Source organism: Lepidochelys kempii, chromosome 1 (genome assembly GCF_965140265.1).
Source record: "Lepidochelys kempii isolate rLepKem1 chromosome 1, rLepKem1.hap2, whole genome shotgun sequence".
In the NCBI taxonomy this organism is placed as follows: Eukaryota; Metazoa; Chordata; order Testudines; family Cheloniidae; genus Lepidochelys; species Lepidochelys kempii.
In genome coordinates this window covers 263,456,007-263,480,020 of record NC_133256.1, presented here as the reverse complement: position 1 = coordinate 263,480,020, position 24,014 = coordinate 263,456,007, and the positions used below count along the sequence as shown (strand labels likewise).

General features: G+C 45.2%; 1 protein-coding gene and 1 non-coding gene across 3 annotated transcripts; both read right to left on the bottom strand.

Moving 5' to 3' along the window:
• Positions 1-5,172: 5,172 nt before the first annotated feature.
• Positions 5,173-22,549, bottom strand: PDE6H (phosphodiesterase 6H). Of its 2 annotated transcripts, XM_073327387.1 has the most exons (5): positions 22,476-22,549; positions 13,200-13,369; positions 7,458-7,636; positions 6,816-6,856; positions 5,173-5,698 (listed from the first exon to the last, which is right to left on the bottom strand). In XM_073327387.1, exons 3-5 carry the CDS (start codon positions 7,589-7,591, stop codon positions 5,622-5,624), a joined length of 252 nt encoding a protein of 83 aa, XP_073183488.1. In that variant the 5' UTR covers positions 7,592-7,636; positions 13,200-13,369; positions 22,476-22,549; the 3' UTR covers positions 5,173-5,621. The 2 variants fall into 2 exon arrangements, with proteins under 2 accessions (XP_073183488.1, XP_073183489.1); XM_073327388.1 differs by lacking the exons at positions 13,200-13,369; positions 22,476-22,549 and adding an exon at positions 11,407-11,519.
• Positions 20,261-20,362, bottom strand: LOC140905682 (U6 spliceosomal RNA). The gene has a single exon (XR_012156921.1). It is a non-coding gene; the product is annotated as a U6 spliceosomal RNA (small nuclear RNA).
• Positions 22,550-24,014: the final 1,465 nt, after the last annotated feature.

Here is a 24,014-nt window from a genome sequence, read left to right as displayed (position 1 = left end):
AGTGCCGGAAGGCTGTTCAGGTGTGATCCAGCCCCACGACAGCACAGCTGCTACCATAATAAAATAATACTAAAAAAGCTATACAATTGAGTATTTTTAACCAAGGGAGGAATGCTTAAGATGTATCACTAAATCCTCTCACTTCATTTTCTGTATTTCTTCTGATTGTTTACTCTGAACGCATCTTTGCTATTGAGAGAGATTATTGTGAGATGTGTATGACCCTTTGAGATATAACTGAATTGATTTATTTTGGTTTACTTGGGATTTACTGTAGGCCTTATCATGTAACCTACACAAAGAACCAAACACCTAATTTACTCTGAGGGGGGACGCTTGGACTTGGTTGGCAATAAATACCTCAACTCTGTGATCAGACCCATTAGAAAGGAAAGCTTTTATTATTGCTTAGAGCAGGGGTAGAGTGGGGAGAGGAGAGCATGTTCTGAGAGGGTGGTGAATGTGATCAGTGTGTCAGGAACCTAGTTACAGGTATGAAGCTGGGAAAGGAGGCAGTCTTCAGAAAGAGGGCATTACATTTCAAATTTTCTAAACCTTTTTTTTTTTTTTTTTTTACTGTTACATAGGATGAATGATTGAAAGTTTGTCAGTGTTGCCGACTTCTGTGACATTTGGTGATTTTCTTAAAGCCCCAGCTGCTGGAGTCATGTGATTACTAGAGAATCTCAGTTTCATTTAATTTTTTGTTTGTGTGTGTATGTGTAAGTTTCCAGCCTTGAAGGGTTGGGGAGAAAAAGTGTAACGTGTATAGCAAAGGCACCCTAAAGCTCAGAAACAGAACCCAATATTTATTATTTTAAAAAATATTTGGATTTTTAAGCACATTTCATGATTTTGTGGGGGTCTGGCTCATGATTTATGAATACTTGTGTTGGTAATATGGAAATCTGCTCATTTATTCAACTGTCACATCTCCCCCATCACGTGTATGTACCCTAGGGTATTTTATAGGGTGATTCATGAGAGATGGCCTATCCAGACTGGGTTGTTACTGTAGAGTGACTCTTATGCACTAGGTTGTTCACACATTGATTTGTCATCATGGGGCTGCTTAGTGTTGAGCTTCGAGAGTTCTTGAATTTAGAAGTAAAAGGGCTATTGAAATATGTTTTGGATTAGTGAGTTGGGAAACATATAAAGAGTTTGCGAACAGCTTCAAGGCTATATCCATGGAGCTATGCTGGAGCTACTCCACCTGAGGTGCTGGTCCATAAGTTACAGAAAATGTAGGCTATGATGTTCCAGAAAATATGGGCTAAATCCCACTCCTGCTTGTTATCGATTCCACTGACAGTGGCCTGTCACAGGAATCGGTGACTAAGTATTATCTCCCCAGTAGCAGCACAAACAGAGGAGAATGTAGATTTGCTTCTCAAATGATGTCATAACTGAACTCTGTCGCTTATTGGCTACATGGCAACAATAGCTCAGAAAATAACTTGCCTTCTTTCAAGGGGGGATGAGAGGTGGGGGCAGTGATGGAGTGTTTCTAAAAGGCTCCTTCTGTCCCAGTCCGATCTGGCCAGAGGTGAAGGAAATAGCATGAAATGCTTCTAGTGAAAACATGATGTGTCTATTGTTAAAAGTAATTTCAGACCATCTCTTCAGGATTTTAAAAACAATTTTAATAGTAAAAGAACAAAGAATAACCTGTTACAATGTGTACATGCTGCAGTAGTATTTCATCAGGTTTTTTTACATATATTTTTTTCCTTGCAACATTGACAACTCTCACAGCTTCTTCTGAAAATTAAGATTGCAGGGGCTCTCTTGTTCTCTCTTTTTTTAAAGACCAAAAGAGAACATGTTTTAAAATTCCTTTCATAAATCTTAAAACTCCTTAAAATGAAAGGAACAATTATCATCTTAACCCCCCCCCCAAAAAAAAACAAAACAACCTAAGACCAACAGCAGCTGCCCCAAAGCCCCTGCAAAACAGGACTTCAGCCAGGTATGGGAGCTAGCAGGGAATGTATTGATTTTGGACTCCTTTGAAGAGGAAACCTAGCAATACTCTTATGGCAGAAGGGAATGTACCAACACAGGGTTCAGAGGAGAAACTATATCAATACCTTGATGTTCACTAGAATGTCCCAATCTCTGGACGCCTTTAGAAAGAGGGAACTTTGAGAATGCCCCAGTGTTTGCTGGCAGAGAACAGTCCCAATGTCACAAGGTCATGTCTCAACCTGGGACAAAAATGGGAGCTCAAGGGCTACTCTAATGCTCAGTCCTTTTGTTATGTTCCTAATTAAGCACACTGATGAGAGAAGCAATGATCACACTTCTCTGTGTGATCCAGTAAGTGGAACCAATAGGCCTTTTTCCAGACAAATTATAAGAGAGGGTCAGAATCTGAGAGGGAGAGATAAGGGTCATATAAATAGAGCAATTTAAGGTGAGAGAAAGCACAAGAAAACTGACATCCTTATTTAATCAAAAAACCAAAGGCTATTAAGTATGACTGAAGATAAATGAAATAAGTCACTCATATTTAAAAGCTAAATACAAATCAGACCTGCACAGAGAAGATTTTGAGAAAGAGGAAGAGCTGTAAAAGGAGCAAAGGGTGCAAGAAACGAGGAGCAACAGTGCATGAAAAACAAAGGTTATAGATGGTATCTGCCTAACAAGTAGTCCTGTGATTGGTTGAGGGGGTTTCCTGCAACTGTGGGGCCTACTTTCGATCCTCCCTCTGTTCACACATCTGGGCAGAGTTCCTCTGGGCAGCCTCCACTGGCTCCCTTGACACCTTTGAGGAGCAGTGGTGCTGTCCAGGGTTCTCTGCTCTGTGTCCCCCACAGGTTTCCTACCTTTGACCCTCACACTTATCCCTGTTATTTTTCCATTGTCCCATGCAATTATTTGAGTCCCGGGCCCAGTGGATCCTCCCCATGGGCTGCAGGAGGGTGCTTTACCAGTGGGCGGGCTTGTGTCCACCGACTTCCCGGAACCCAGTATGAAGTAGTCTTGTGATGTAGTTTGCCAGTTGACACGCAACTTGTACTTGTAATGGTTACATTGCTGTAATGTGTTTCCTGTTTGTGTACTATGTACTGCCTTCTAGTGACTGGCCTATTGAAAATAAAAGCAGTACAACTGACAGCTAATGAGCATATTCCTTTATCTTTAAAGTGATGAGTCTTGTTTTTTTGGATTAAAGATCCTCACAATAGCTGGTGATGATGATGCAGCCATGTATTTGTAACAAATCTTTGCGTAAATTGATTTTAAACTTTACACATATTTGCTAAACATTTTCAAGTAAGAATAGAGATATATATAGAAATCATTAGTTTGACACATGCAGTGTAAACCACGGAAAGGTAAATTTGAATGAAGCTCACCACAATGATTAGAAAGATGACATCCTCTTTTATGAGTATCAGACAATAAAAACCACTTGTCCCTTGACTCTGAACAAAATTAAAATCCTTTCTTAATGCAAGAGGGGAAGGGAATATTCTTGCCCATTCTCTGCACAATTCTGAGTGTGGCTAAATGCAACACCATTCACCAGCCCAACAAGGACAAAGGCTGCCAGAGATCAAGAGATAGATCCATAAGGTTAAGTAGAACTACTCTCCTTCTGCCTACTCTCAGTTGTTCTCTTCCACCTGCACCCCAACTTGCTGCACCAACCTCTGAGATCTGGTGTTCAACTTCAACACATGCAATCTGCAAAGCTTGAACTGGAGAAGGGCACGGAAAGAAAATGCTTCACATTCCATGGTTGATAGGGATGGAGTGATGTGGGCGGGGACAGGGGATGGGGGCGGGGGGAGGGCTACTGTATGCTGAATGTGAGGGAGAAGGAGGTAAGTAGGACTCCAGCTTATGCTAAACCTGCCCTGTACTAGAAGGACTGACCTAAATCTGGCTGGTACACAGCCCATGCCTTAGGATATGTCTACCTTGAGTCGGCTGCCTGTGCGAGGGAACTCTAGGCTTGAGCGGCTACATTATATTTTTACCTTATATTAAGACTTTTCTAACCCAGGCTCAAGCGTAGGGCTCTGGCGTCCACACTGCAGTGTGCAGACCCAGGTCTTAGTAACCATATCCCAGAGTCCCTAGCACCTCCACCCTCTGAAATGTGGCTTTTCTAGCCCTAGGACCATGGTGCACTGTGGGAAAACTTTACTGCCTACCCTGCACGTTACCAGGAAGCAGGTCACTTTGCAAAAGGCTTGTTCGGTTTGTTTTCCATTGCAAGCCCAGGAGGCCGTCTGACAGTGTGCTTGCAGACCAGTGATCAGAAGAGAATGGGTTAACACTGACCTGAGCTGCTGCCGTTTGCCATTTTCACGAGAGTGGACTGCAGATTGTTGGGATAGAGAGGACCAAGGAAGTTGTCCCATGGAATTGTGGGATACTTCCAGCTGACTCCAGGCCCAAGACAAGCGGGGCTCTGTCAACATTGCAAAGCAATAGGGTCGCACCCTGGGTTACAGCTTAACTCCTCCAGCCCTGCAGGGTCTGGGACCCTGGGTCCGAGCCCTGGATTAGCGCAATTGCAGTGTACACTGGGGGGTTAGGCTTGAGCCAAGGTTCATGCATAGGCCTACGTTACAGTGTAGACATACCCTTAATGTGCTGTATGTCACTGTCAAGTGATGATTGCAATGCTTCTCCATTTTCTTAACCAACAACTGGCAGATACCATATTTACATGAGGACTAGCTTGTACCAGGAACAGGAAGGGATTTCTACTTATAGGATATGAACGTTTATATCACTCTGAGAGTCACTTGATCAGAATGGCAACCTCGCAGGATAGCAGAGGGGTGAGTGCTGTGATAGATTTAGCTAGTGATCTTGAACATTCAGGCTGTCAGCTGTCCTTATTGGAGCAACAGAAATCTAATGACTACTCCACTAACCTGTGGATAATATAGGGAAGATGTAGTATTCCCAAGCCCTTCTGTTCTATGGCTGTGAGGTGAATTTTAGTGGCAGATTCCCTATGCAGAGCTCACATGAGAGACTCCAGGTTCTCCTTCCTAATGAAAGGTGGATAGGTGACTCTGAGGACTCTGTTCCCTATGAATATACACAGAGCAATTGATTGCTGGCTCAGATATCATGGGAATATCATCCACATCTGTTGGACTTCACATACACATGGAAAGCCTGAGAGTGTCCTGAGAGTGGCGGATAGGTTTAATTCAGAGTTAGATTTCATAGGGTCAAGGGTGGGAATACAGGATAAGACTTCAAATAGGCACATACAGACAGTATCTCAGGTAACTCAGAGCAGGGGATATAGGGTGAAAATTCATACATACAGCATCCCAGGAGTCAGGGGATACAGGTAAGACTTCACACACATGAATACTCCAGGGGGAAGAGAGGATATTTTACAGAGATGTTTAAACATTTCCAGTAGTTTCATCAGATGAGGCCTGGTGAATATTCAGGGTCCCTGATAACTTCTTGCCAAGTTAATCTGAGAAGGAATTGTTTAGGACTAGGTGAATTTCATGAAGCCACCCTGCACGTGCTCAACAGAATCTCGGCAGGTGGATGGAAGGGCCGAAAATAAGTGTCAATGGTGAAGAAGACCATTCTGGAACCTTGGAAGACACCATTCTGGTGACTTAGATGATACCAAACTGCGCCAGCTCATGCAGTTCCAGATGGCTGAAAGCCTCCCATGGACAGATCACTGTGATATCTGCAAGACAGAGAGTGAAACTTGACAAGCTCAGTACAAGCTCCGTATACCTGATTGATTCTTCTGTCCTATAGGGATGGGCAGGCTGCTTTATTAAAGAAATAGTGCTAGGTGAAGGAGAAAGGAAAATGGGCCTCTATTCAAAGACTAGGCAGAGAGGTGAGGGACAATATTTCCCCACCCCATCAGGGTAAGAGTGGGCAGACTCCTGCCTCCCGCTACACTGAACTAGATCAATGGTTCTCATGTGGCATTTCACCTCTTGCTGCACCAGAAAAAAAACCATAGTCCATGCAGTCTTGTATCTCATCTTCAGCAACTGATAACTAGAGCTATTTGAACAGCTCACTTAAAAACTTCTGATTAATTTTGCTTCCCCGTTTGTTTGTTTTTATAACCAGATTGTGATTTTCTTGAATACTTTTGTTATCTGACACTATTTGCTGAATAATCTTGGCACACTGTTCTAGGTGTGTAGATTATTGGGGTGTGTCTGATGTTTGAAATCTGAGCTGTTTTGATTGGACAGATCACATGACACATTTCTTGTCACTGGGTGGACGAGTGTAACTCTTAGAATAAGCAATCTGGTGAGAATGCTAACAATTAGCAATTTGAAATTCACTTTCTGTGATTTTCTTGCATTACTGGCATTAAAGTAACTGTTTCTGTGAACTTTCCTGCCAGTGAAGTAATTTGCTACAATATTTGCAGAAAGCAAAACACAAGTGAGCCCATTCACAGCCAAGTGAATCCATTTAAAAATTCAAACAGACATAAATATTTCATAGTATTTGCCTAATTCCACAGCTGATAGAAGATTACAAGGAAGGGAGGCTGGAACACTCACAAGGCCTCTTGGCCACTTGTGCAGTGCTACATTATGGAAGGACAAAAATGACATTTATACCTGACCATAGTAAGCAATCATCTTAAGCCCTGAAGCATGAAGGCTGATTGTCCATCTGTCTTGTATGGTTTAGACACAACAAATCCTGCATCTTGTCAGGAGGTTAGACTAGATCACCCTTGCTGTCCCTTCTAGCCCCATGATTCTATGTTTTTGTAACAGAAATACTTTAAAGGCATCTGAAGAGCAATATTAAATATGACTTACCTGTTCCAAGTCCCTCCATACCTGGAATGTCATCTCCAAACCTGTGAGAAAGGACAACAGAGGAGAGGTGAGGCTGGAACAGAACCAAAAGAGAAGTATTACCTCACACAGGGTCTTTCCTAACTGAAGGGAGATTGGATCAGCACCTGAGAAAAGGGAATAGTTCAACGAGGATTTTGCTAAATTACAGGGACAAAGGACAAAAGATTAGCAGCAGAGGAGTGAACAGCTCACAAGAAGTTCCTCACTGCCAAGGGGACGTAGGGTTGCCAATTTTGATTGGATGAATTCCTGGACATAATCACATGACATAATCTTTAATTAAAGATTAATCTTTAATTACTGGATTGGCAACACTAAAAGGGAGTGACACAAGAGTATAATACAAGTGTTTCCTGGTTTGGCCTAATGGGTTCCATGGAGAATTTGGTGCAACTCTCTTGTCGGACTCATATGGGGGAAGTGTCACTTCTGGCATGATTTCCTCCCTATGAGAATGTATCTTGCCTTCTCATGTTCTATTCATACAGAGATCATCTGAAAGCTCCCAGATATGAGAAGGTGTATCAGATCTCCTCACTGCTTCACCTAATATATGGGAAGGGACATACCACTCCCTGGAGCTCTCATTAGTACTCTTACCCTTTTACTCCTTTCTTTGGGGGCTTGCTTTTGAACTGTCTTGTCTGCCTTTGCTTGAACTTGGGAGGTCCCTTGCGTGGTGTGGTGGGACCAGTTGCCACTTCTGTGGTGTTGAGGGTATTGGCGTCGCTCATTCTTGGGTTGCTGTATGCACGAGGTACTCTTTCAAATCTTCCTGTCTGTAAGACAAATGCAGATAATGAAATGGAAGGAGAGTGCTCAACTTATGACTTCTAGATACCATCAACTAGAGGAGGAAAAAAGGACTATAACTTTGACCAGAGCCTGGATGGAGATTCAACAGCCAGGATGGGCAGGTTTGGTGTCCCGAGCCTCTGTTTGCTAGAAGCTGGGATGGGTGACAGGGATCACTTGATGAGTACCTGTTCTGTTCATTCCCTCTGGGGCACCTGGCATTGGCCACTGTCAGAAGACAGGATACTGGGCTAGATGGACCTTTAGACTGACCCAGTATGGCCGTTCTTATGTACAGTATAAGAATCAGAACAGCATCTGCAGTCACACTTGCTTGGATAAAAATGGCAAGTTCTCAGTCTCCAAGCCATGGGGACACCAGCTGGGGGCAGAGAGACATTTATCCCCATAGCAGGATATTGCACAGTGACCTGCAGACAGATGGTTACACCTGCTTCTGAAACATGCATTACTGGTTAATGTTGGAGACAGGTTGCTAGAGCAGAAAGCCCAGTAATCTGTTCTGGTGGAGCAGGAAGACTAGTACTAATGGAGCTAGACAATTGGTTTGTCCTACTCTGGTAATGCCTATATTTTTATTTGCAGATTTAGTATTTACCTACTGGGTGCCACTTCACCATAAGAAAATGTTTATAATCATTACAGAATATCTAGGCAATATGGACTATTAGCCTCCTAGGGAAATAGTTTTTCCCAAGATGTTTTAAACTGGACCAGTGGAGAATATATTTTAGGAAACAATCCTTCATTGACTAGGATGTGGGAGAGTGTGAATGGGTGAGATGGCCCAATAGACATTGTCCATCTCCAATTTTGATGATTTTAAGTGCCATGAACAACGGTTTTGCATACTCCATTGCTGCATATGGATCAGGCCACAATTCCATATCATAAAAAGGAAATCCAGGAACAAGGCTAAGTAATTAACACTGTGTGGTTCTCAAATCTGTACATCTGTTCAGCAGATTGTAAAAGTGCCAAGGAACCATTTGGTCACTGTCATCCCCTAGTGGATGGTGGACTGGAAAGGATATGAATTCAATTGCTGGCACGTAGAGGACATACATTCTCTTTTGCTGCTTTGGTATCTGAGGGTCCTGTGGTTCTACACCCTACAGGACATGGATCCCTGACACCTGTGTCCCATGGTGTCACCATCCCTTCATTAAGTCTGATGCAGCTCATTGCACATTGTTCAAGAGCACCCAGTGGTATACTGGTTAAAAAAAAAAAAGTGGATAAACTAGCCTACAATACATTCCATATTCTCCAAAGGAGAAGGGAGTAAACTCTGTTTACTCATTTTACCCTCAGCTCCACTCCTATGTGCACCCATGGAAAAGGCCATTGTCCATCTTTCTCCCTTCCTGAAGTCACATACTTCCCTTCTTTGTGTTCATCATGTAACTCCTGTCCTAAAGCATTTCTGTTGGTTCACTTACTGAATGTTCATGCTAACAAGTGTTGGAATTAGCTTCATGGTCTCAGTACTGACGTCAAATCCCTTTATGTCACCGCAGTAACTTTAGTATAATCCTCCAAATATCCTCTTTCCCTCCCCCACCCTCTGTGATGACGCTACAGTCTGCAGAGATGAGATCTTTCTAATCACCAGCCTATAAAAGCCACCAAAGAGCTGAGAATATTTTTAGATCATTGACAACCATGGAATGAGAGGGCTTCTTGCCCCTCATCAGTGCCTGCACTTGCTGTAATTCTTTCCTTTAAACAAAATCTGGAAAGGTCAGGGGGGACAGCCTGAGGAGCAAAAAATATATTCTTAGCAATTCCATTTTAACGTGTGCATGTGTGTTGATACACCACATACTTTGAAATAAGAGTGTTCCATACAAGGAGCTCAGATACCTAAGTGCTGAACACCCTATGAATACCTCAATAGCTACATCTTTCCATACACTAATACACGAGAGACTGAACGGTGAAAGCCATCCCAAGTGAAATAACAGACAGTAGAGTTTGCAGTGACAGCCAGGAATAGTTTGAAATGTATATGCACTAGCCTTGCTGCCTACAGTATATCCATAATCTTCCAAGGCACACTTGCTATACACTCAGTTTGATCACAAACCTAGTCACAGTAAATCTAGTTATGTATCTGTCTTGTTACCTATATGAATCCTGTCACCATAGTATCTGAGCATCTCCCAGGAATTTATGAATTTATCCTCACAACAACCCTGCAGAGTGGGGAAACTACATTTTATAGAAGAGAAGCTGAGATACAGAGATTAAGTGATTTGTCCAAGGTCACAGAGTAAGTTTGTGTCAAAGCCAAGAATTATACCTAGATCTCCTGACTCTCAGTTTAGGGCCAAATTCACTGACGAAGTAAATGGAATTGTGCTAATTTACACTAGCAGGGAGTTTGGTCCCTATTTTCTTAGCCACAAGACCATCTTTCCTTTCTGAGAATGTGTTATTTAAAGAATTGACAAAAAATTTTTTAAACCCTGCTGCTTTGCTCTAAGAAATGTAGAGCTTTAAGCATAAAAATTAAGCATCGTGCATGGGTTATACCTGCCTACACTTGTGGTTAAAGCATTGTGCACTATTCTGAAGAACAATAATAATCAAGGGGTAGTACACAGTTCCAATGATGTAGACACCCTCCTGGAGTACTAGAGGCACAGGGCAACAGAAATGTGTAATCCATATCCAGAGAACATCTCTAACCAGCTTTGATCCACTTTGACAGACCCAGATACTGTGCTGGCTGCCTCCTATCCTGGCCACGAAATGTGACATGATGGTAAAAATGGCTGACTGAGATTTTTAAGCCTGGATACTGACATCAGGAAACCGGAGAGGCAACGGGGCTAACATCTGTCAGTGAGACACCAGGCTGGTGCTAACACCACACTTCTTCCAGATCATAACGCCTTTGAGAGGCAGCGGCCTCCAGTCCCTCAAAGACCCCTTGGCCCCGAGCTCAGGAAGACAAGCAGATAATAGGAGGGCTCCGTCTGTGGGATTCAGAGCCTTTCCTCCACCCCACTCCTAAGTGATGTTTCAGCCACCTCCACCTGGTATATGGTGGGAGAAAGCTCAAGACAAAACCATACTACATCCTATTTCTCGTCTGCACCGATGTCACAGAGTCACAGAATCACAGGGTTGGAAGGGACCTTAGGAGATGTAAGAGAGAGGGGGAGACATGGGATTCAAGAGGGTTAAGGAATTACAGTTCTCTCTTCCCCTCAGCACCTTCATTACTCCTGTTCTCCCTACCCATCTCCACATCTTGATGGTGCCTTGGGAAAGAGCACAGAGCTTTTGGGTAGGAAGTAGCCTCAGTGTTGGGAGAGTTCATACTTCCTTCATCTCAAGCTCGGCACCAGACAGCACAACATCAGTGTACTGCCATTACACTGACAGGCCAGTGAGAGTTAATTTCCATTCACACACAGGCAAAGATGTCTCTGTTCTTGCAGTGGAGACCAATTCTCATGGACACAAGAGCTGCACCAATTCTTGTCCTCTGTGACCAACTCCTCCGGAACCATGCAGGACCACTGAGTGGGGCTGCAGCCCAAGACTCACAGAAGTAGGGGAAACACACAACACAGCCTTCCGCTTGTGTTTTGAAACCCTCTCTATCCATTTATCTATGTACTCAGATGGTCCCCGTCACCCCAATACTTAGGTGCCTGCCAAACTCCTACTAGATTTGATCTTTCTCTATGGCACCTCTTTGAGTTCTCTGGCGCCTTACCTCTCAATACGTTCCAGAGGCTTTGCCACAGCTCCCCTGCCACTAATGTCACTGCCAGACAGTGAAAGATAGTCCCAGGGTGAGAGAACTGACAGAGCCAGTAGCTGTGGATTCCTGTCCTTTCCCAGTGAAGGTTGCTGGACAACTGAATGTTCCTTCACATCCTCTGCCCTCCCTCACACAGTGTTATCTAATTGGCTCTGACAGGATCTCTACTTGGCCCAGGATTTAATCCATTTGCGTAATAGCCTTGCTTGCGTCTGAACACTAATTTTACCTAATACAATCTGTTCTCAGTGATGTTCTTATCCCAGTGCTGGCAGATGACATCCTACCTTGTGCTTCCAATGCACTTAAGGAGGCTTGAGTACTAGTGACAAATAGCTGCTCTTTAATCCACCCCCTTCACAGCTTTAATCTCTGATCCTCTATGGAAAATTTCCCTGACAGGCGAAATAGACATCTGACATGATCTTCTTTATAGCAACATCAAACAGATTCCCCATGTGGGCTGTGACCTTCCTCGGGTCCGTGCCCTGGGAAGGTCAGACACGCACTACTGCATGTGTGCTGGGATCTGCAGTGCAGCCCCCAAAATGTCCCAGGTGGGTTGTGATCTTCCTCGCAATGATGCCCTGGAAACACACACCGTCTCCAGGTAGAAATGCTCTCGCTGTTTTATTCCAGGTGGTGATGTCCTCACCATCTCAGCTATGGGCCCCATGTGTGCTGCAGCAGTGGTCTTCCTTGCAGCAGTGCTCTAGCTAGAGGACTTTGTATCCAGTATCAGACATAACTGTGGCTGAATGGAGAGAAGACCCACAGCTCCAGTGCCAGTTGTTTGAATTGGGGATGTAATGAATATTTCCAGCCTCGGCCACTGCTGATGCCTGTAACCTACTGCTCTGAGCTCTCAGACTCTTTTCTCTAGCAATGGTTTGAAGACCAAACAGAAACAAAAAAGGATACACTTAAAAAGAGAGTCAGCTTTTAAGCTAGTTCTAAGTAGAACTGAAGTCCTGCAGCCCCCTCCTTGATGGGAATCCTAGGAAATCCCATCCCATCCTGCTAAGGTGAAATGGTGAGCTTGGAAGACAGACTGTTACAGAGAGAAAGGGTTTATTACCAGACTGGGGAAGGGGGTATCTAGCTGTGTGAGCAGAACCCTTCAAATACCTCCTGGGGTTTCAGCAGTACCTTGTAAACAGCAGCTGAGTCCTGGACTCCAGTAGTGTCTTTACCAGACTGTACACATTTTACAGCAATGCCCTGCCAGTGCCAGCCATACAAAGACTCAGATGAATTCCACAACAGCCAAGCAACAGTCCAAACCAAACAGTCACCAAGAAAAACACTAAGGAAGAAGCTGCTTCCAAACTAACCAGCCTCTTATAGGTAGGCTGACTATTCGTGCAAGATTTCCATTTACTCCAGCCGCCTTTTTTGTTGCTGTTGTTGTTGTTGTTTTGTTGCTTTCTTTGCTTTGGCAACGCCACTCCGGCCACTTTCCTTTTTTTAGCTTCCCCCAAGTGTCCTGATATTTTGTCAGTTTCAGCTGGTCACCCTACCTTATACTAAGGTAAGAGACAGAGCAAAACATTACCTAAGAAATGAAAAACTGTCTCTTCCAGACACAAAACTCCAAACAATTCCCCAGTGGTTTCATTAGACTTTTCTCAGCTCAGTTTCTCTCTTTCCTCCCACCCTCCCTCCCCACCATCAGTCTGGGGTACACAGAGGTTGTAGGGAAAACTTACAGTGCTGAGATCTTCTCTCGGAAATCATTAAATTACCTTCCTCCGGCCTGATTAGAAAAATCTCTCAAAGACGCAACTCATTCTCCAGAAATAGTCTGCCCGCAGGTGACGTCACAGACTCAAGGCACCAATCATGAGGCATTCGTCCTTGGAGGATGGCAACCGCGTCTCCAAGACCTTTGATCCTGGCTTTATTGAGGCTGCATCTAGGGGAAGATTTAAAGAAATGTTATAACCATGACATGCTCCTAACGGAAGGCCCAAGTCGGTTTTCTGAGTTGGGAAGGGAATGTGGGGAAAAGGAATCCTCCCTCATCTCCAACAATCTAGTAGCTTGAGGCAAAGTAGTTGAGTAGCCCACTGCCACTATTATAGCCCATGGGCTAAGGTAACAGCTAGGTCTTCTGGGTGCCCCTGCACTGGAGTAGAGAGATTAGGCCTGTGGATGAATGGAGTGACAGAAGAGGCAGGTAGGGGTGTGATAGAGAAGACAAGGGAAATACAACATTTTGTGAGGACATTTTACAAGGGAAGCAGATCATACATTGGTCCAAATTAAACTCTGGAATAACTCCACTGATTTTAACATACTTTTTTTAAAGACCTTTGTTTTTTATTTGGGATGTCTTTTAATGATCAGGTGCACGAGCCTCAGAGGAGAGCAGTGACAGAGATCTAGATGAAAGCAGTGAGTCTGAAGATGATTTTGAAGAAGGCCAGATCTTCAGCTGATGTAACTCCATTGACTTCAGTGGGAATATGCTTATTTACACCACCTAAGGATCTGGCCCAGGGAGTGAGGTCAAGGCACAGAGGAAGGGGTATACTGTTCTGAGAACAGGGAGTGGAATGAAAAGAGATACAGAAATTGCAAGAGGAGAAGGACACAAACATAACATTAGAGAGAGAAGAGTGGGAGAGAGAGTGTTGTATTTCGGAAGCAGGTATCTCTACCTTCCAGACTTACCCAGTAACCTTTGAAGTAGCTACAGTGGTGTTTAAAAGGTGATGCTGCACCTATTGATAGAAAGGATTCTGGGGCACATCTGGGACCCAAATGGCCGGCTGAACAAGAACAGGGAACTCTCTGAGAGGGTAAAGCAACTGAGCAGAAACTCCTGGTGCAGAAGAACAGTTCAAGACTGGACTGTTGATGAGTTACCACAGCATCGCAGTGCGATTCCAGTGCCCTATTAAGTGTGGCATCCGAGGCAACTACCCACTTAGTTCAGGCCTGTGGCCACCTCATGTACGATTGCATTGCTCAGTCATACTGCATTATGTCAAATATCATGAAGGGAGTGCAGTGCTGGGCTGAGCCCACCTTCTGCCTGGCCTGAATGCAATGTCAGAGGTGCATCAAATACTGGCAGTATTGCCAACTCTAGCAAGTGTCACAGTTCTCACCATAACTAAGTCCAGATTTACAAAGATATTGACTTAAATACTCTGAAGATCTGTGCCTTGGTGTTTTCTTTGAAGCGTCACATCTTGCAGGTTGGCCATTACAAGCATGTCTACACTGCCATTAAAAAACTGCAACAGCTGACTTGGGCTTGTGGGGCTCGGGCTAAGGGGCTGCTTAACTGCAGGGTAGATGTCCGGGATCGGGCTGCAGCCTGGGCTCTAGGACCCCGCAAGTTGGGTGGGTCCCAGAGCTCAAGCTGCAGCCCAAGCTGGAATGTTTACACTGCAATTAAACAGCCCCTTGGCCTGAGCCCTGTGAACCTGTGTCAGCTGGCACGGGCCAGCTGCAGGTGTCTAATTGCAGTGTAGACATACCCTGTGTGAGAATCTCAGCTTTCTTTAAAAAATGTCAGTAAGTCCCTACTTTCACGGTTGTGGAGAAAAGCTTGAAAATGTGACCTGGGTGTAACCTAAAGGGTCTGAAACCAGAAGACAAAGAAAAAGAAGCTGAAATATATTTTTCTAATATCCTCATGATTTTTAAGACAATCTCATAATTTTTTGAGGCTGGACTAACGATTTTTTAATATTTGGGTTGTCATCTCCTCCTCCCTGCAGGGACTGGCTCTGGCACACAAATACTCTGAGGTTAAACATGGTCAGCAGCTTCCTGCAGGCTGGAGCAGCCTTGGGGATATAAGCAGCTGCAGTATGTTGGCACCAGACTCTCCTCCCACACCCACTGCTCATTCCCAGTTCTCTGTCTGCCTCCAACTGGCCCAGATGTCTGTTTTCTCTCCTTGTCCCTCTCTCTTATATTGAGAGCATGCTGGGAAACAACTGTTTTGTTTTCCCCTGTGAAAAATGTTGATGAAAATGAAACTTTTTTTTATTTTGTCGAAATTTTTCTTTGAAACTTTTTTCAGGCTTTTGTTCTAAAAGTAAAACTAAATTATGTAGGTTTTCAGCAACCAAAATTCCCAATTTTGCAGTTTAAAACAAATAATTTTTTTTCTGAGAAAAACCTGAAAATGTTTGACGAAAATTGTCATTTTTAATGAAATTTTCCATTTTGTTGAAAAAGTCATTTTCCAGTGAAAAAGACATTTTGACAGAAAATACTCAACCAGCTCCATTTATGTTCTTCTCTTGTCTCTCTTTTTCATCCCTTTCTCACTCTTTCCCACTGTTGCCTTCCCTTTTTCTACTGCTCTCATTCCATCTATTCTCTCACCCTCCCCTTTCGCTTCTCTTTCTCTCCTGAAGGTGCTGGACTCTGCTTTGCAGTGTGTGTGTGTGTGTGTGTGTGTGAACATGCAGGCAAGCGTGCACTTAATGCTCCCTTTGCATGGCACTAACAGACATGCAGGAGTGACTGTTGTAATTTTAAGGAGCATCCCAGCTGGATGATGGGATTTGCTGGGCATGATGGCTTGACCAGGAGTCAAGTACCAGATCAGTTCCCTCTGTGTGTCCATGGCTATGGCCTCCCACATTGCTGCTTCATACTCTGGCTTCCATCCCTTCTTGTGATTGACTAACACAGTGAGAAATTGAGTTTCATGCTTTTTTTCAACTCCCACGTAACACAGCTTAGACCTGAACAGGGCCAGAAACTGGGGTCAAACAATAACAGTAATCCTGTCTCTATGGCCCCGGAAGGGAGAACCACCACTCTCAATGCTGCTGTAGGGATAGCTCAGTAGTTTGAGCATTGGCCTGGTAAACCAGGGTTGTGAATTCAATCCTTGAGGGGGCCATTTGGGGCAAAAATTGGGGATTAGTCTTGCTTTGAGCAGGGGGTTGGACTAGATGACCTTCTGAAGTCCCTTCCAACCCTGATATTCTATGACCTTTCCCCCTACTTCCATTCTAAGAAATCTTTTGCAACCCCTCCCCCAAGATCTCAAACCCTAGGGTAACTATGGTAATCATAACTATACTGGAAATAACAACAAATTTGGCAAACTTTAATGATACAGGAAACACACAATTTAAAATAAACTCACAATTCCATGGATGAGTTTGTCTTGCTATGAAAAGATATCTGACCTGAGGCTGAAATATAGTGGGCCAGATCCTTGACTGGTGGTTCCACTGGCATCAGTGGATCTATACTCATTAATTTACACCAGCTGAGGACCTAAACCAGCTGATACAAAACATGTACAATATTTGTTATTTGGACTAACTTGTCACTGTCCTTTTCACAAAATTCTCTGTCCTTCTAAATCCCACCTAGGCCAGAAATGAATTTCCAACAAACAATAAAAATACTTACACCCTGATTGCGATCTCACTTATATTCTAGAGTCATAGAACTGCAGGGCTGGAAGGGATGCCTTAAAAAGTCATCAGGTCAAAGTAAACCTAGACCATCCCTGACCAATGTTTGTCTAATCTGTTCTTTAAAACCTCCAGTGATGGGGATTCCACAATCTCCCTTGGTAACCTATTCCAGTGCTTAACCACCCTTAGAGTTAGAAAGTTTTTTCTAATATCTAACCTGAATGTCCCTTGCAGCAGCCATTTCTTCTCGTCCTCCCTTCAGGGGACATGGACAACAATCGATCACTGTCCTCTTTATAACAGTCCTTAACAGATTTGAAGACTTTGTCAGGCCTCCTCACAAATCTTCTTTTCTCAAGACTAAAGATGCCCACTTGTGTCAACCTTTCCTCAAAGGTCAGGTTTTCTAAACCTTTTATCATTTTTGTTGCTCAGGACTCTCTCCAGTTTGTCCACATCTTTCCGAAAGTGTGACACCCGGCATTGGACACAGTGCTCCAGCTGAGGCCTCACCAGTGCCCAGTAGAGTGGGACAGTTACCTCCTATGTCTTACATACAACACTCCTCCCATACTCCTCCTCCTCCTCCTCTTCCTTGCCTAACACCTCCTCCTCACTGTTCACTTTGGGGGTCTATGACTCCAGCTCCTCCCAAGTATCGGGGGACTCTTGAGGGCGGGAGGGGAAGGGGTCTCTGCCGACAATGGCATGCAGCTCTTTGTCAAAGCAGCATGTCTGCGACTCTGCACCAGAGTAACTGTTAGCCTCCCTTGCCTTCTGGTACAACTGTCACATGGCACTGCTGCGGGTCCCTTTTGTAGCCCTTCTCCCCTGACTGAGCTGCTTGTAGATAGCGACATTTCTATGGCTGGGCCAGAGTTGTGCTTGCACGGCCTCTTCTCCCCAGAAACATAGGAGATCCACCACCTCCTATGTGCTCCTGGCAGGAGTCTGTCTGCAGCGTGGAGCTGGCATGGTCAGCTAGACAGTCGTTGGGTGAGCTTTCCACACTGAGCAAACAGGAAATGGAATTTCAAAAATTCATGGGACTTTTGAGGGGAGAGGCGTGTACCTGGCCACCAGGCAGTGGAGTTCAAAACGGTGACCAAAGCAGTCACGGTGGGGTATTGGGGGACACCTCCTGCAGGCCACTAAAGTCAACGTAAGCAACGCAGTGTCTACACTGACGCTGCATTGACCTAACTACATTGAGCTAAGTGCTATGCCTCTCATGGAGGTGGAGTTATTAAGTCAGAATAGCAGGCGAGTTACATCAGCAGGAGCAACATTTTAGTGTAGACGCTTACAGACTTAGGTCGATTTAAGCTGCCTTACGTTGACCTAACTCTGTAGTGTAGACCAGGCCTGAGACATTCACTTGCTGTTCTCTAATTTGCACCTAGGGGGACCTGTAGAATCCTTCTCTCCCTATCCAGAAACCTGTCTCCTTTCCTGTATTCACCCTCTTCCTTAGGGTTGACACCTTTCTAATGGCTGGTAACTTTGGACCCACAAGGCCCTACCCCTGTTTCACCTCTTCCCTTGAGGCCAGGGATGGCAGGTTTGTAGAAATTTTGGTGGTGCCCAGAACATGTAGGCTCTGGGCTGGGGCACGGGGTGGAGGTGCAGGAGGGGGTGAAGGGTGTAGGCTCTGGGAGGGAGTTTGGGGGCAGGAGGGGCTGTGTGGGAAGTGGGTGGGGGTGCAGGCTCTGGGACAGAGTTTGGGTGCTGGGTGGATGCTCTGGGCTGGGGCAGGGGGTGGGTGTGCCGGAGGAGTTGAGGGATGCAGGCTCTAAGATGGAGTCTGGGTGCAGGCTCTGGCCTGGGGGTGAGGATGCAGGCTCTGGGAGGGAGTTTGGGAACAGGAGGGGGTGTGGAGGGAGGGGGTGCAGGTTCTGGGAGGGAGTTTGGGGCAGGATGAGGTATGTGGGAAGGGGGTCAGGGTGCAGGCTCTGGGAGGGAGTTTGAGTGCTGGGTGCAGGCTCTGGGCTAGGAGGGGGGTGCAGGAGGGGGTGAGGGTGCAGGCTTTGGGCTGGGGGTGGGGGTGCAGGCTCTGGGAGGGAGTTTGGGGGCGGGAGGGTAAGGGGTGGGGGATGGAGGGTTGATGGGGGTGTGTGGCGTTTACCTGGGGCTCCTAGGCAGGGCGGGCCGGGGGGCCTCTGTGTGCTGCTACCCCCAGGCACTGCCCCCACAGCTTCCTATTGGCCACAGGGGTGCTTGGGGTGGGACATAGACCCACCCCGCCCAGGGACAGCAGGGAGGGGCCGGCAGCTACCTGGAGCATGCAGGCAGGAAGCTGCTCAGCTCCCCTGCGCTGCCGGTGATGGGTGGGGGCCCCGGGCCATTTTAAATCACCTGGCGGTGCAGGGGGAGTGTCCAGGGGTGGAAGGTGGGGCCGAGGGAGAGACCCGTCCTCAAACAGTGCTGGAGCTGGGCCCCGGGCCACGAATATTCCTGGTGCCCAGGCTCCACGGGCCCATAGAATTTGCCTCCCATGCTTGAGGCCCTTCCCTGTTCTCCACTTCTTCCACAGGCCCTGCGCCTGCTCTGACTCTTCCCCCCAGATTGAAAAAAAAACCTGACATCAGAGCTTGTCAAATGGCATCCAGACACACAAGCCGAAACCCAGACTGTCCAGGTGAAAACCGGATGGGTGGCAACCCTACTCTCCTAGTTAGAGTGCCCTCTCCCTTCCTGGGTCTCTCTTTCAAGGTATGTCTACATTGCAAAAAGAGGTGTGTTCTTAACTCTGGTCAGCTAACCCATGTTAGCAAACTCAGGTTAAAATAGCAGGGATGACATGCCAAGTCGACCTAACTCAGGTTAGCAGCTCAAGACAAGCCCAGGCTCCCCTAAAGTATCTCTACACTGCAGCTGGGAGTGAGCCCCCCAGCCCAGGTAGACAGACGTGTGTTAGTGGGGCTTGTGTCTGCATGCTAACAGCAGCAGTGTAGATGTCCAGGCTCGGGCTGGAAGCACAGGGGGTTGTGTTGGTTTGAAAGCCTGAGCTTCCGCCTGTATTGGAACATCCACACTGCTGTTTCTAGCGTGCTAGCTTGAGCCCCACTAGCACGAGTCTACCTCTGTGGGCTGGGGGGCTTGCTGTGTCTTTGCTGCCATTTGAACCTGATTTAGCTAACCTGCATTAAGAGCACACCCATTTTGCAGTGTAGACATACTTGCAGTCTTTGACCCCTCTTTCCTTTACCAGACTGTTTTTCAATCCTTCTGGCTCACTCCACTCTGCCCCTTCTCTGTGTCCCCACCCAGGTCCCTATTTTCCCCTTTCTTCCAGCTGCCCCCTCCCGCCACTTTCTACCTTTCAGTCTCTTTCTCCCTGCCTGAACCACCCTCTCATTTCACCAACACCCTCTCCCCCAGCCTTGCCCCCTTTGTGTGTTTGATAGGTGGAATGCTTCATGAATTTGCGTGTATCCTTGCGCAGGGGCCATGCTAATCTTCTCTGTATCATTCCGATTTTAGTATATGTGCTGCCGAAGCAAGTGGGAGAGGCAGCAGCAGTTGCCCAGGGTTCCTGTGTCTTCCTTCCTCACCTTTGAACTGGGGACTGGAGTTATGCGATTAGCACTTTAGCTGGCTTAAAAGCTGCTTAATTGGGCGTTAAGTCTCCAATCTCTCCCCCGCCCCCCTCAGGCAGAGCACTCCATCACATTCCCCTGGGCTCAGGTTCCCACCTGACCGATTCCGTGCCACCCAACCTGGAAAACACCTGCAGTCTCATCCCTCTGAATGAATTTCAGGAACCTACTTCCACAGGAAACCTTCTACAGTAATATGGGTCAGGAATTACGGAAACCCATGAAGGCCCCTGCTGTGTGCTGTGTGTCTGGACCATTCCATGTGTGTCCCCTCCCATCTTTGCTAAACACATGCTCTGTGACCTTCAGCCTACCACATGTAGTGCTGAGGCATGTTAAACACACACCCATTCCTATCTATACAGAGGCTCTCACACTGTGCACATCTGCGCCCATACCAAGGTATGTATTCACATCTCTGTCACTTTCACTTGCCACATAAACTAGTGTACTAGTAGAGTGAAGTAGTGTAACAATGGGGAAAATATGTTGTAAGTTCCTGTGAGTAGCAATAACTTCAACAGGATTTATGCTTTTAAATGATCCCTCAGGCAGGCTGGGGACTTGTATAGCATATATGCATTTATACAATTTCAGTTACTGGGCCAAATTCTCCTGTCAATCCCACTGAAGTTGCTCTACATTTATTTTGCAACTTTCTTCCCACAGAATTCCAAAGTACATCACTAGCTTACCATAGAGACAGTTTCCAAGAGATACTGTAAATTTCATTGGGGCAGGGGGGATTTCTGCATTTAGAAGGGAGGCTTCCTACTCTAGCCTAGGAGCCTAATATAGTCAAATTTCATTGTGTGGGCAAGTCAGTGATGGAAGGGTCAGGGAGGTGTCATCTGATTCATAAAAATCCACAGAATCATCATTTCAGTGGTGTCACCCTTGGTAGTGTCACAGGAGGGACTCACTAAACTCGGCTCCCAGCTCCTGCGCCTCCGGCTGGTGGAAATTTTGATAATATAATGCATCGGAAATAGGGCGAGTTGGGTATCATTCAAAAGCCCTTTCCCCACCCCACCCAAACTCAGTTACCAAACAAGGCAAACCTAGAACAATTATGTAGATATATATTGGAGAAAATGTTTAAAAGGCAAAGTTGTGGTAATTACACTTTAACACCAGGATGCATTGCTTACATAAAAAAAGACTTAAAGCGTTCATTCATCGGAGTCATCATCAGTGTTGTCTCTGTCTAGGGCACCACTGCTAGATGCATTGTCACACTAATCCTCATCCGTTCCACACTCATACATCTCCATAAGTGATAGGCTGATGGCCAAACATTTGCAGGGTGGTGAGCATCTGGTCTTTGCACATGACCATTCGATTAGCGGAAGGATTGATTCCAGAGCGTGTGGTATTTCAAACATAACTGGTGTGATCAGTCCATTCTCCAAGATCCATCTATGCCCGATAAAGGAGAGTAGTTTTGGATGCTGTCAAGGTTCCTTCCCCACTCTGAACTCTAGGGTACAGATGTGGGGTCTTGCATGAAAACCTCCTAAGCTTATTTTTACCAGCTTAGGTTAAAACTTCCCCAAGGTATAAACTATTTTACCTTCTGCCCTTGGACTTTTGCTGTAACCACTAAACATCTAACAGGGATATAATTGGGAAAGAGCCCGTTTGGAAACGTCTTTACCCCCAAAATCCTCCCAAATCTTACACCCCCTTTCCTGGGGAAGGTTTGATAAAAATCCTCACCAATTTGCATAGGTGAACACAGACCCAAACCCTTGGATCTTAAGAACAATGAAAAAAGCATTCAGATTCCTAAAAAGAATTTCAATAGAAGAAAAAGTCAAAAGAATCACCTCTGTAAAATCAGGATGGTAAATATCTTACAGGGTAATTAGATTCAAAGCATAGAGAATCCCTCTAGGCAAAACCTTAAGTTACAAAAAGACACAAAAACAGGAATCTACATTCCATTCAGCACAGCTTATTTTCTCAGCCATTTAAAGGAATCAGAATCTAACGCGTATCTAGCTAGATTACTTACTAAATTCTAAGACTCCATTCCTGTTCTGTCCCCCGCAAAAGCATCACACAGACGAGAGAGAGAGAGAGAGAGAGGCTTTGTTTCTCCTTCCCCCCAGCTTTTGAAAGTATCTTGTCTCCTCACTGGTCATTTTGGTCAGGTGCCAGCGAGGTTGTCTTAGCTTCTTAACCCTTTACAGGTGAAAGGGTTTTTCCTCTGGCCAGGAGGGATTTTAAAGGTGTTTACCCTTCCCTTTATATTTATGACAGATGCACTTAATCATCCTGAGGCCATTCCATTGCCTGGTAATTTGCCTTCCTGATAACAGATGTAAATGCATCCTTTGTCAGTGGCATTTTTTCTGTTTGTCTGCTTCTTGGAAAACATCCACTTATGTAGCTCAGCAAATGTCACAATGATGGTCTTCAAATACTAAACTTGGCATATGAATGCCTCCAGCTGTTCCAAGCATCTTCAGAGCGAGGAAGGAGTCTTTGGTGGCTGAATCAAATGCCTTCCAGTAAGATAATTTGATGTTTCCAGCCAATTGTCCAGTAGTGTCACATTCGGAAATGGAATGAAATCTTTCAGGATGGTGTCTTTTAATGGTTCAAATTATAGGATATAGAGCAATTCTGATGGATATAGAGCAATTCTGTTCCCCAGCAGGAGGCACAAAAACAAAATCTTGCTGAAGTCTTGGGTAGCATCTCACAGTGAGCACTAAAACATCTGTGTCTTGTGCAAATATCCAAAGTTTAGTAGCATTTGTGGCATTGATAGCATGCAAGATTATATTAGTGTCAGCCTCCTCATGGGAACTACAAAGAAACTCCACTGAATAGTGAGAGGCAGCAGCTTGATTATACCATGTGACAACCAAATTCTTCAAGCAATTCTTCACATGCTGGAGTGTTTTTCCTGCAAGATATGCATTTAACTCATCCTTCGTGTGAATATGAGATAGTAGCTATTTCATTGTGGCACTGGAGATGTTCATGGAGTCAGTGAATTTGTATTACACAGGTGCAATAGCATGGAGGCTCTTCTTTCTGGTAATATTTTTAATTGATTTTTCTGTATACATGTCAAACACTAGGTGGATTTCATCATAGGTCCAGTATTTTCTCCGTGACCTCATACTGAAGTATTCAGCCCAATCTCAGCAGGTGTTAACAGGTTCTGGTTTGCCAAGAACTTGTACCTGAGTCATACCATCTATGATTGCTCTGCTGAAAGGCCCCTGCCGACATAATGTGCCGGTTACATTGTCAGTAGGTCCTGGCTTAGGAGGACCATACAAGATGTGCATTAGTTTGCTTTTCACCTGGCACACATGCATTGTTCCATAGCATTCGAACATCAATCATGATACCTTGGAGAACTCGGACTTTCCCAAAGTCTCATGTAGATCAACATCATACTAAGATCTGGACATGACCAGGACATGAGCACCCACGGAGTTGGCGCCTATGTAACCAGGTATCATGTTCTGAGCATTAGCCGGTAACACAGTACTGTCAGTCAAGGGCTACAATGTAACTTGGTGAGGGATGCATG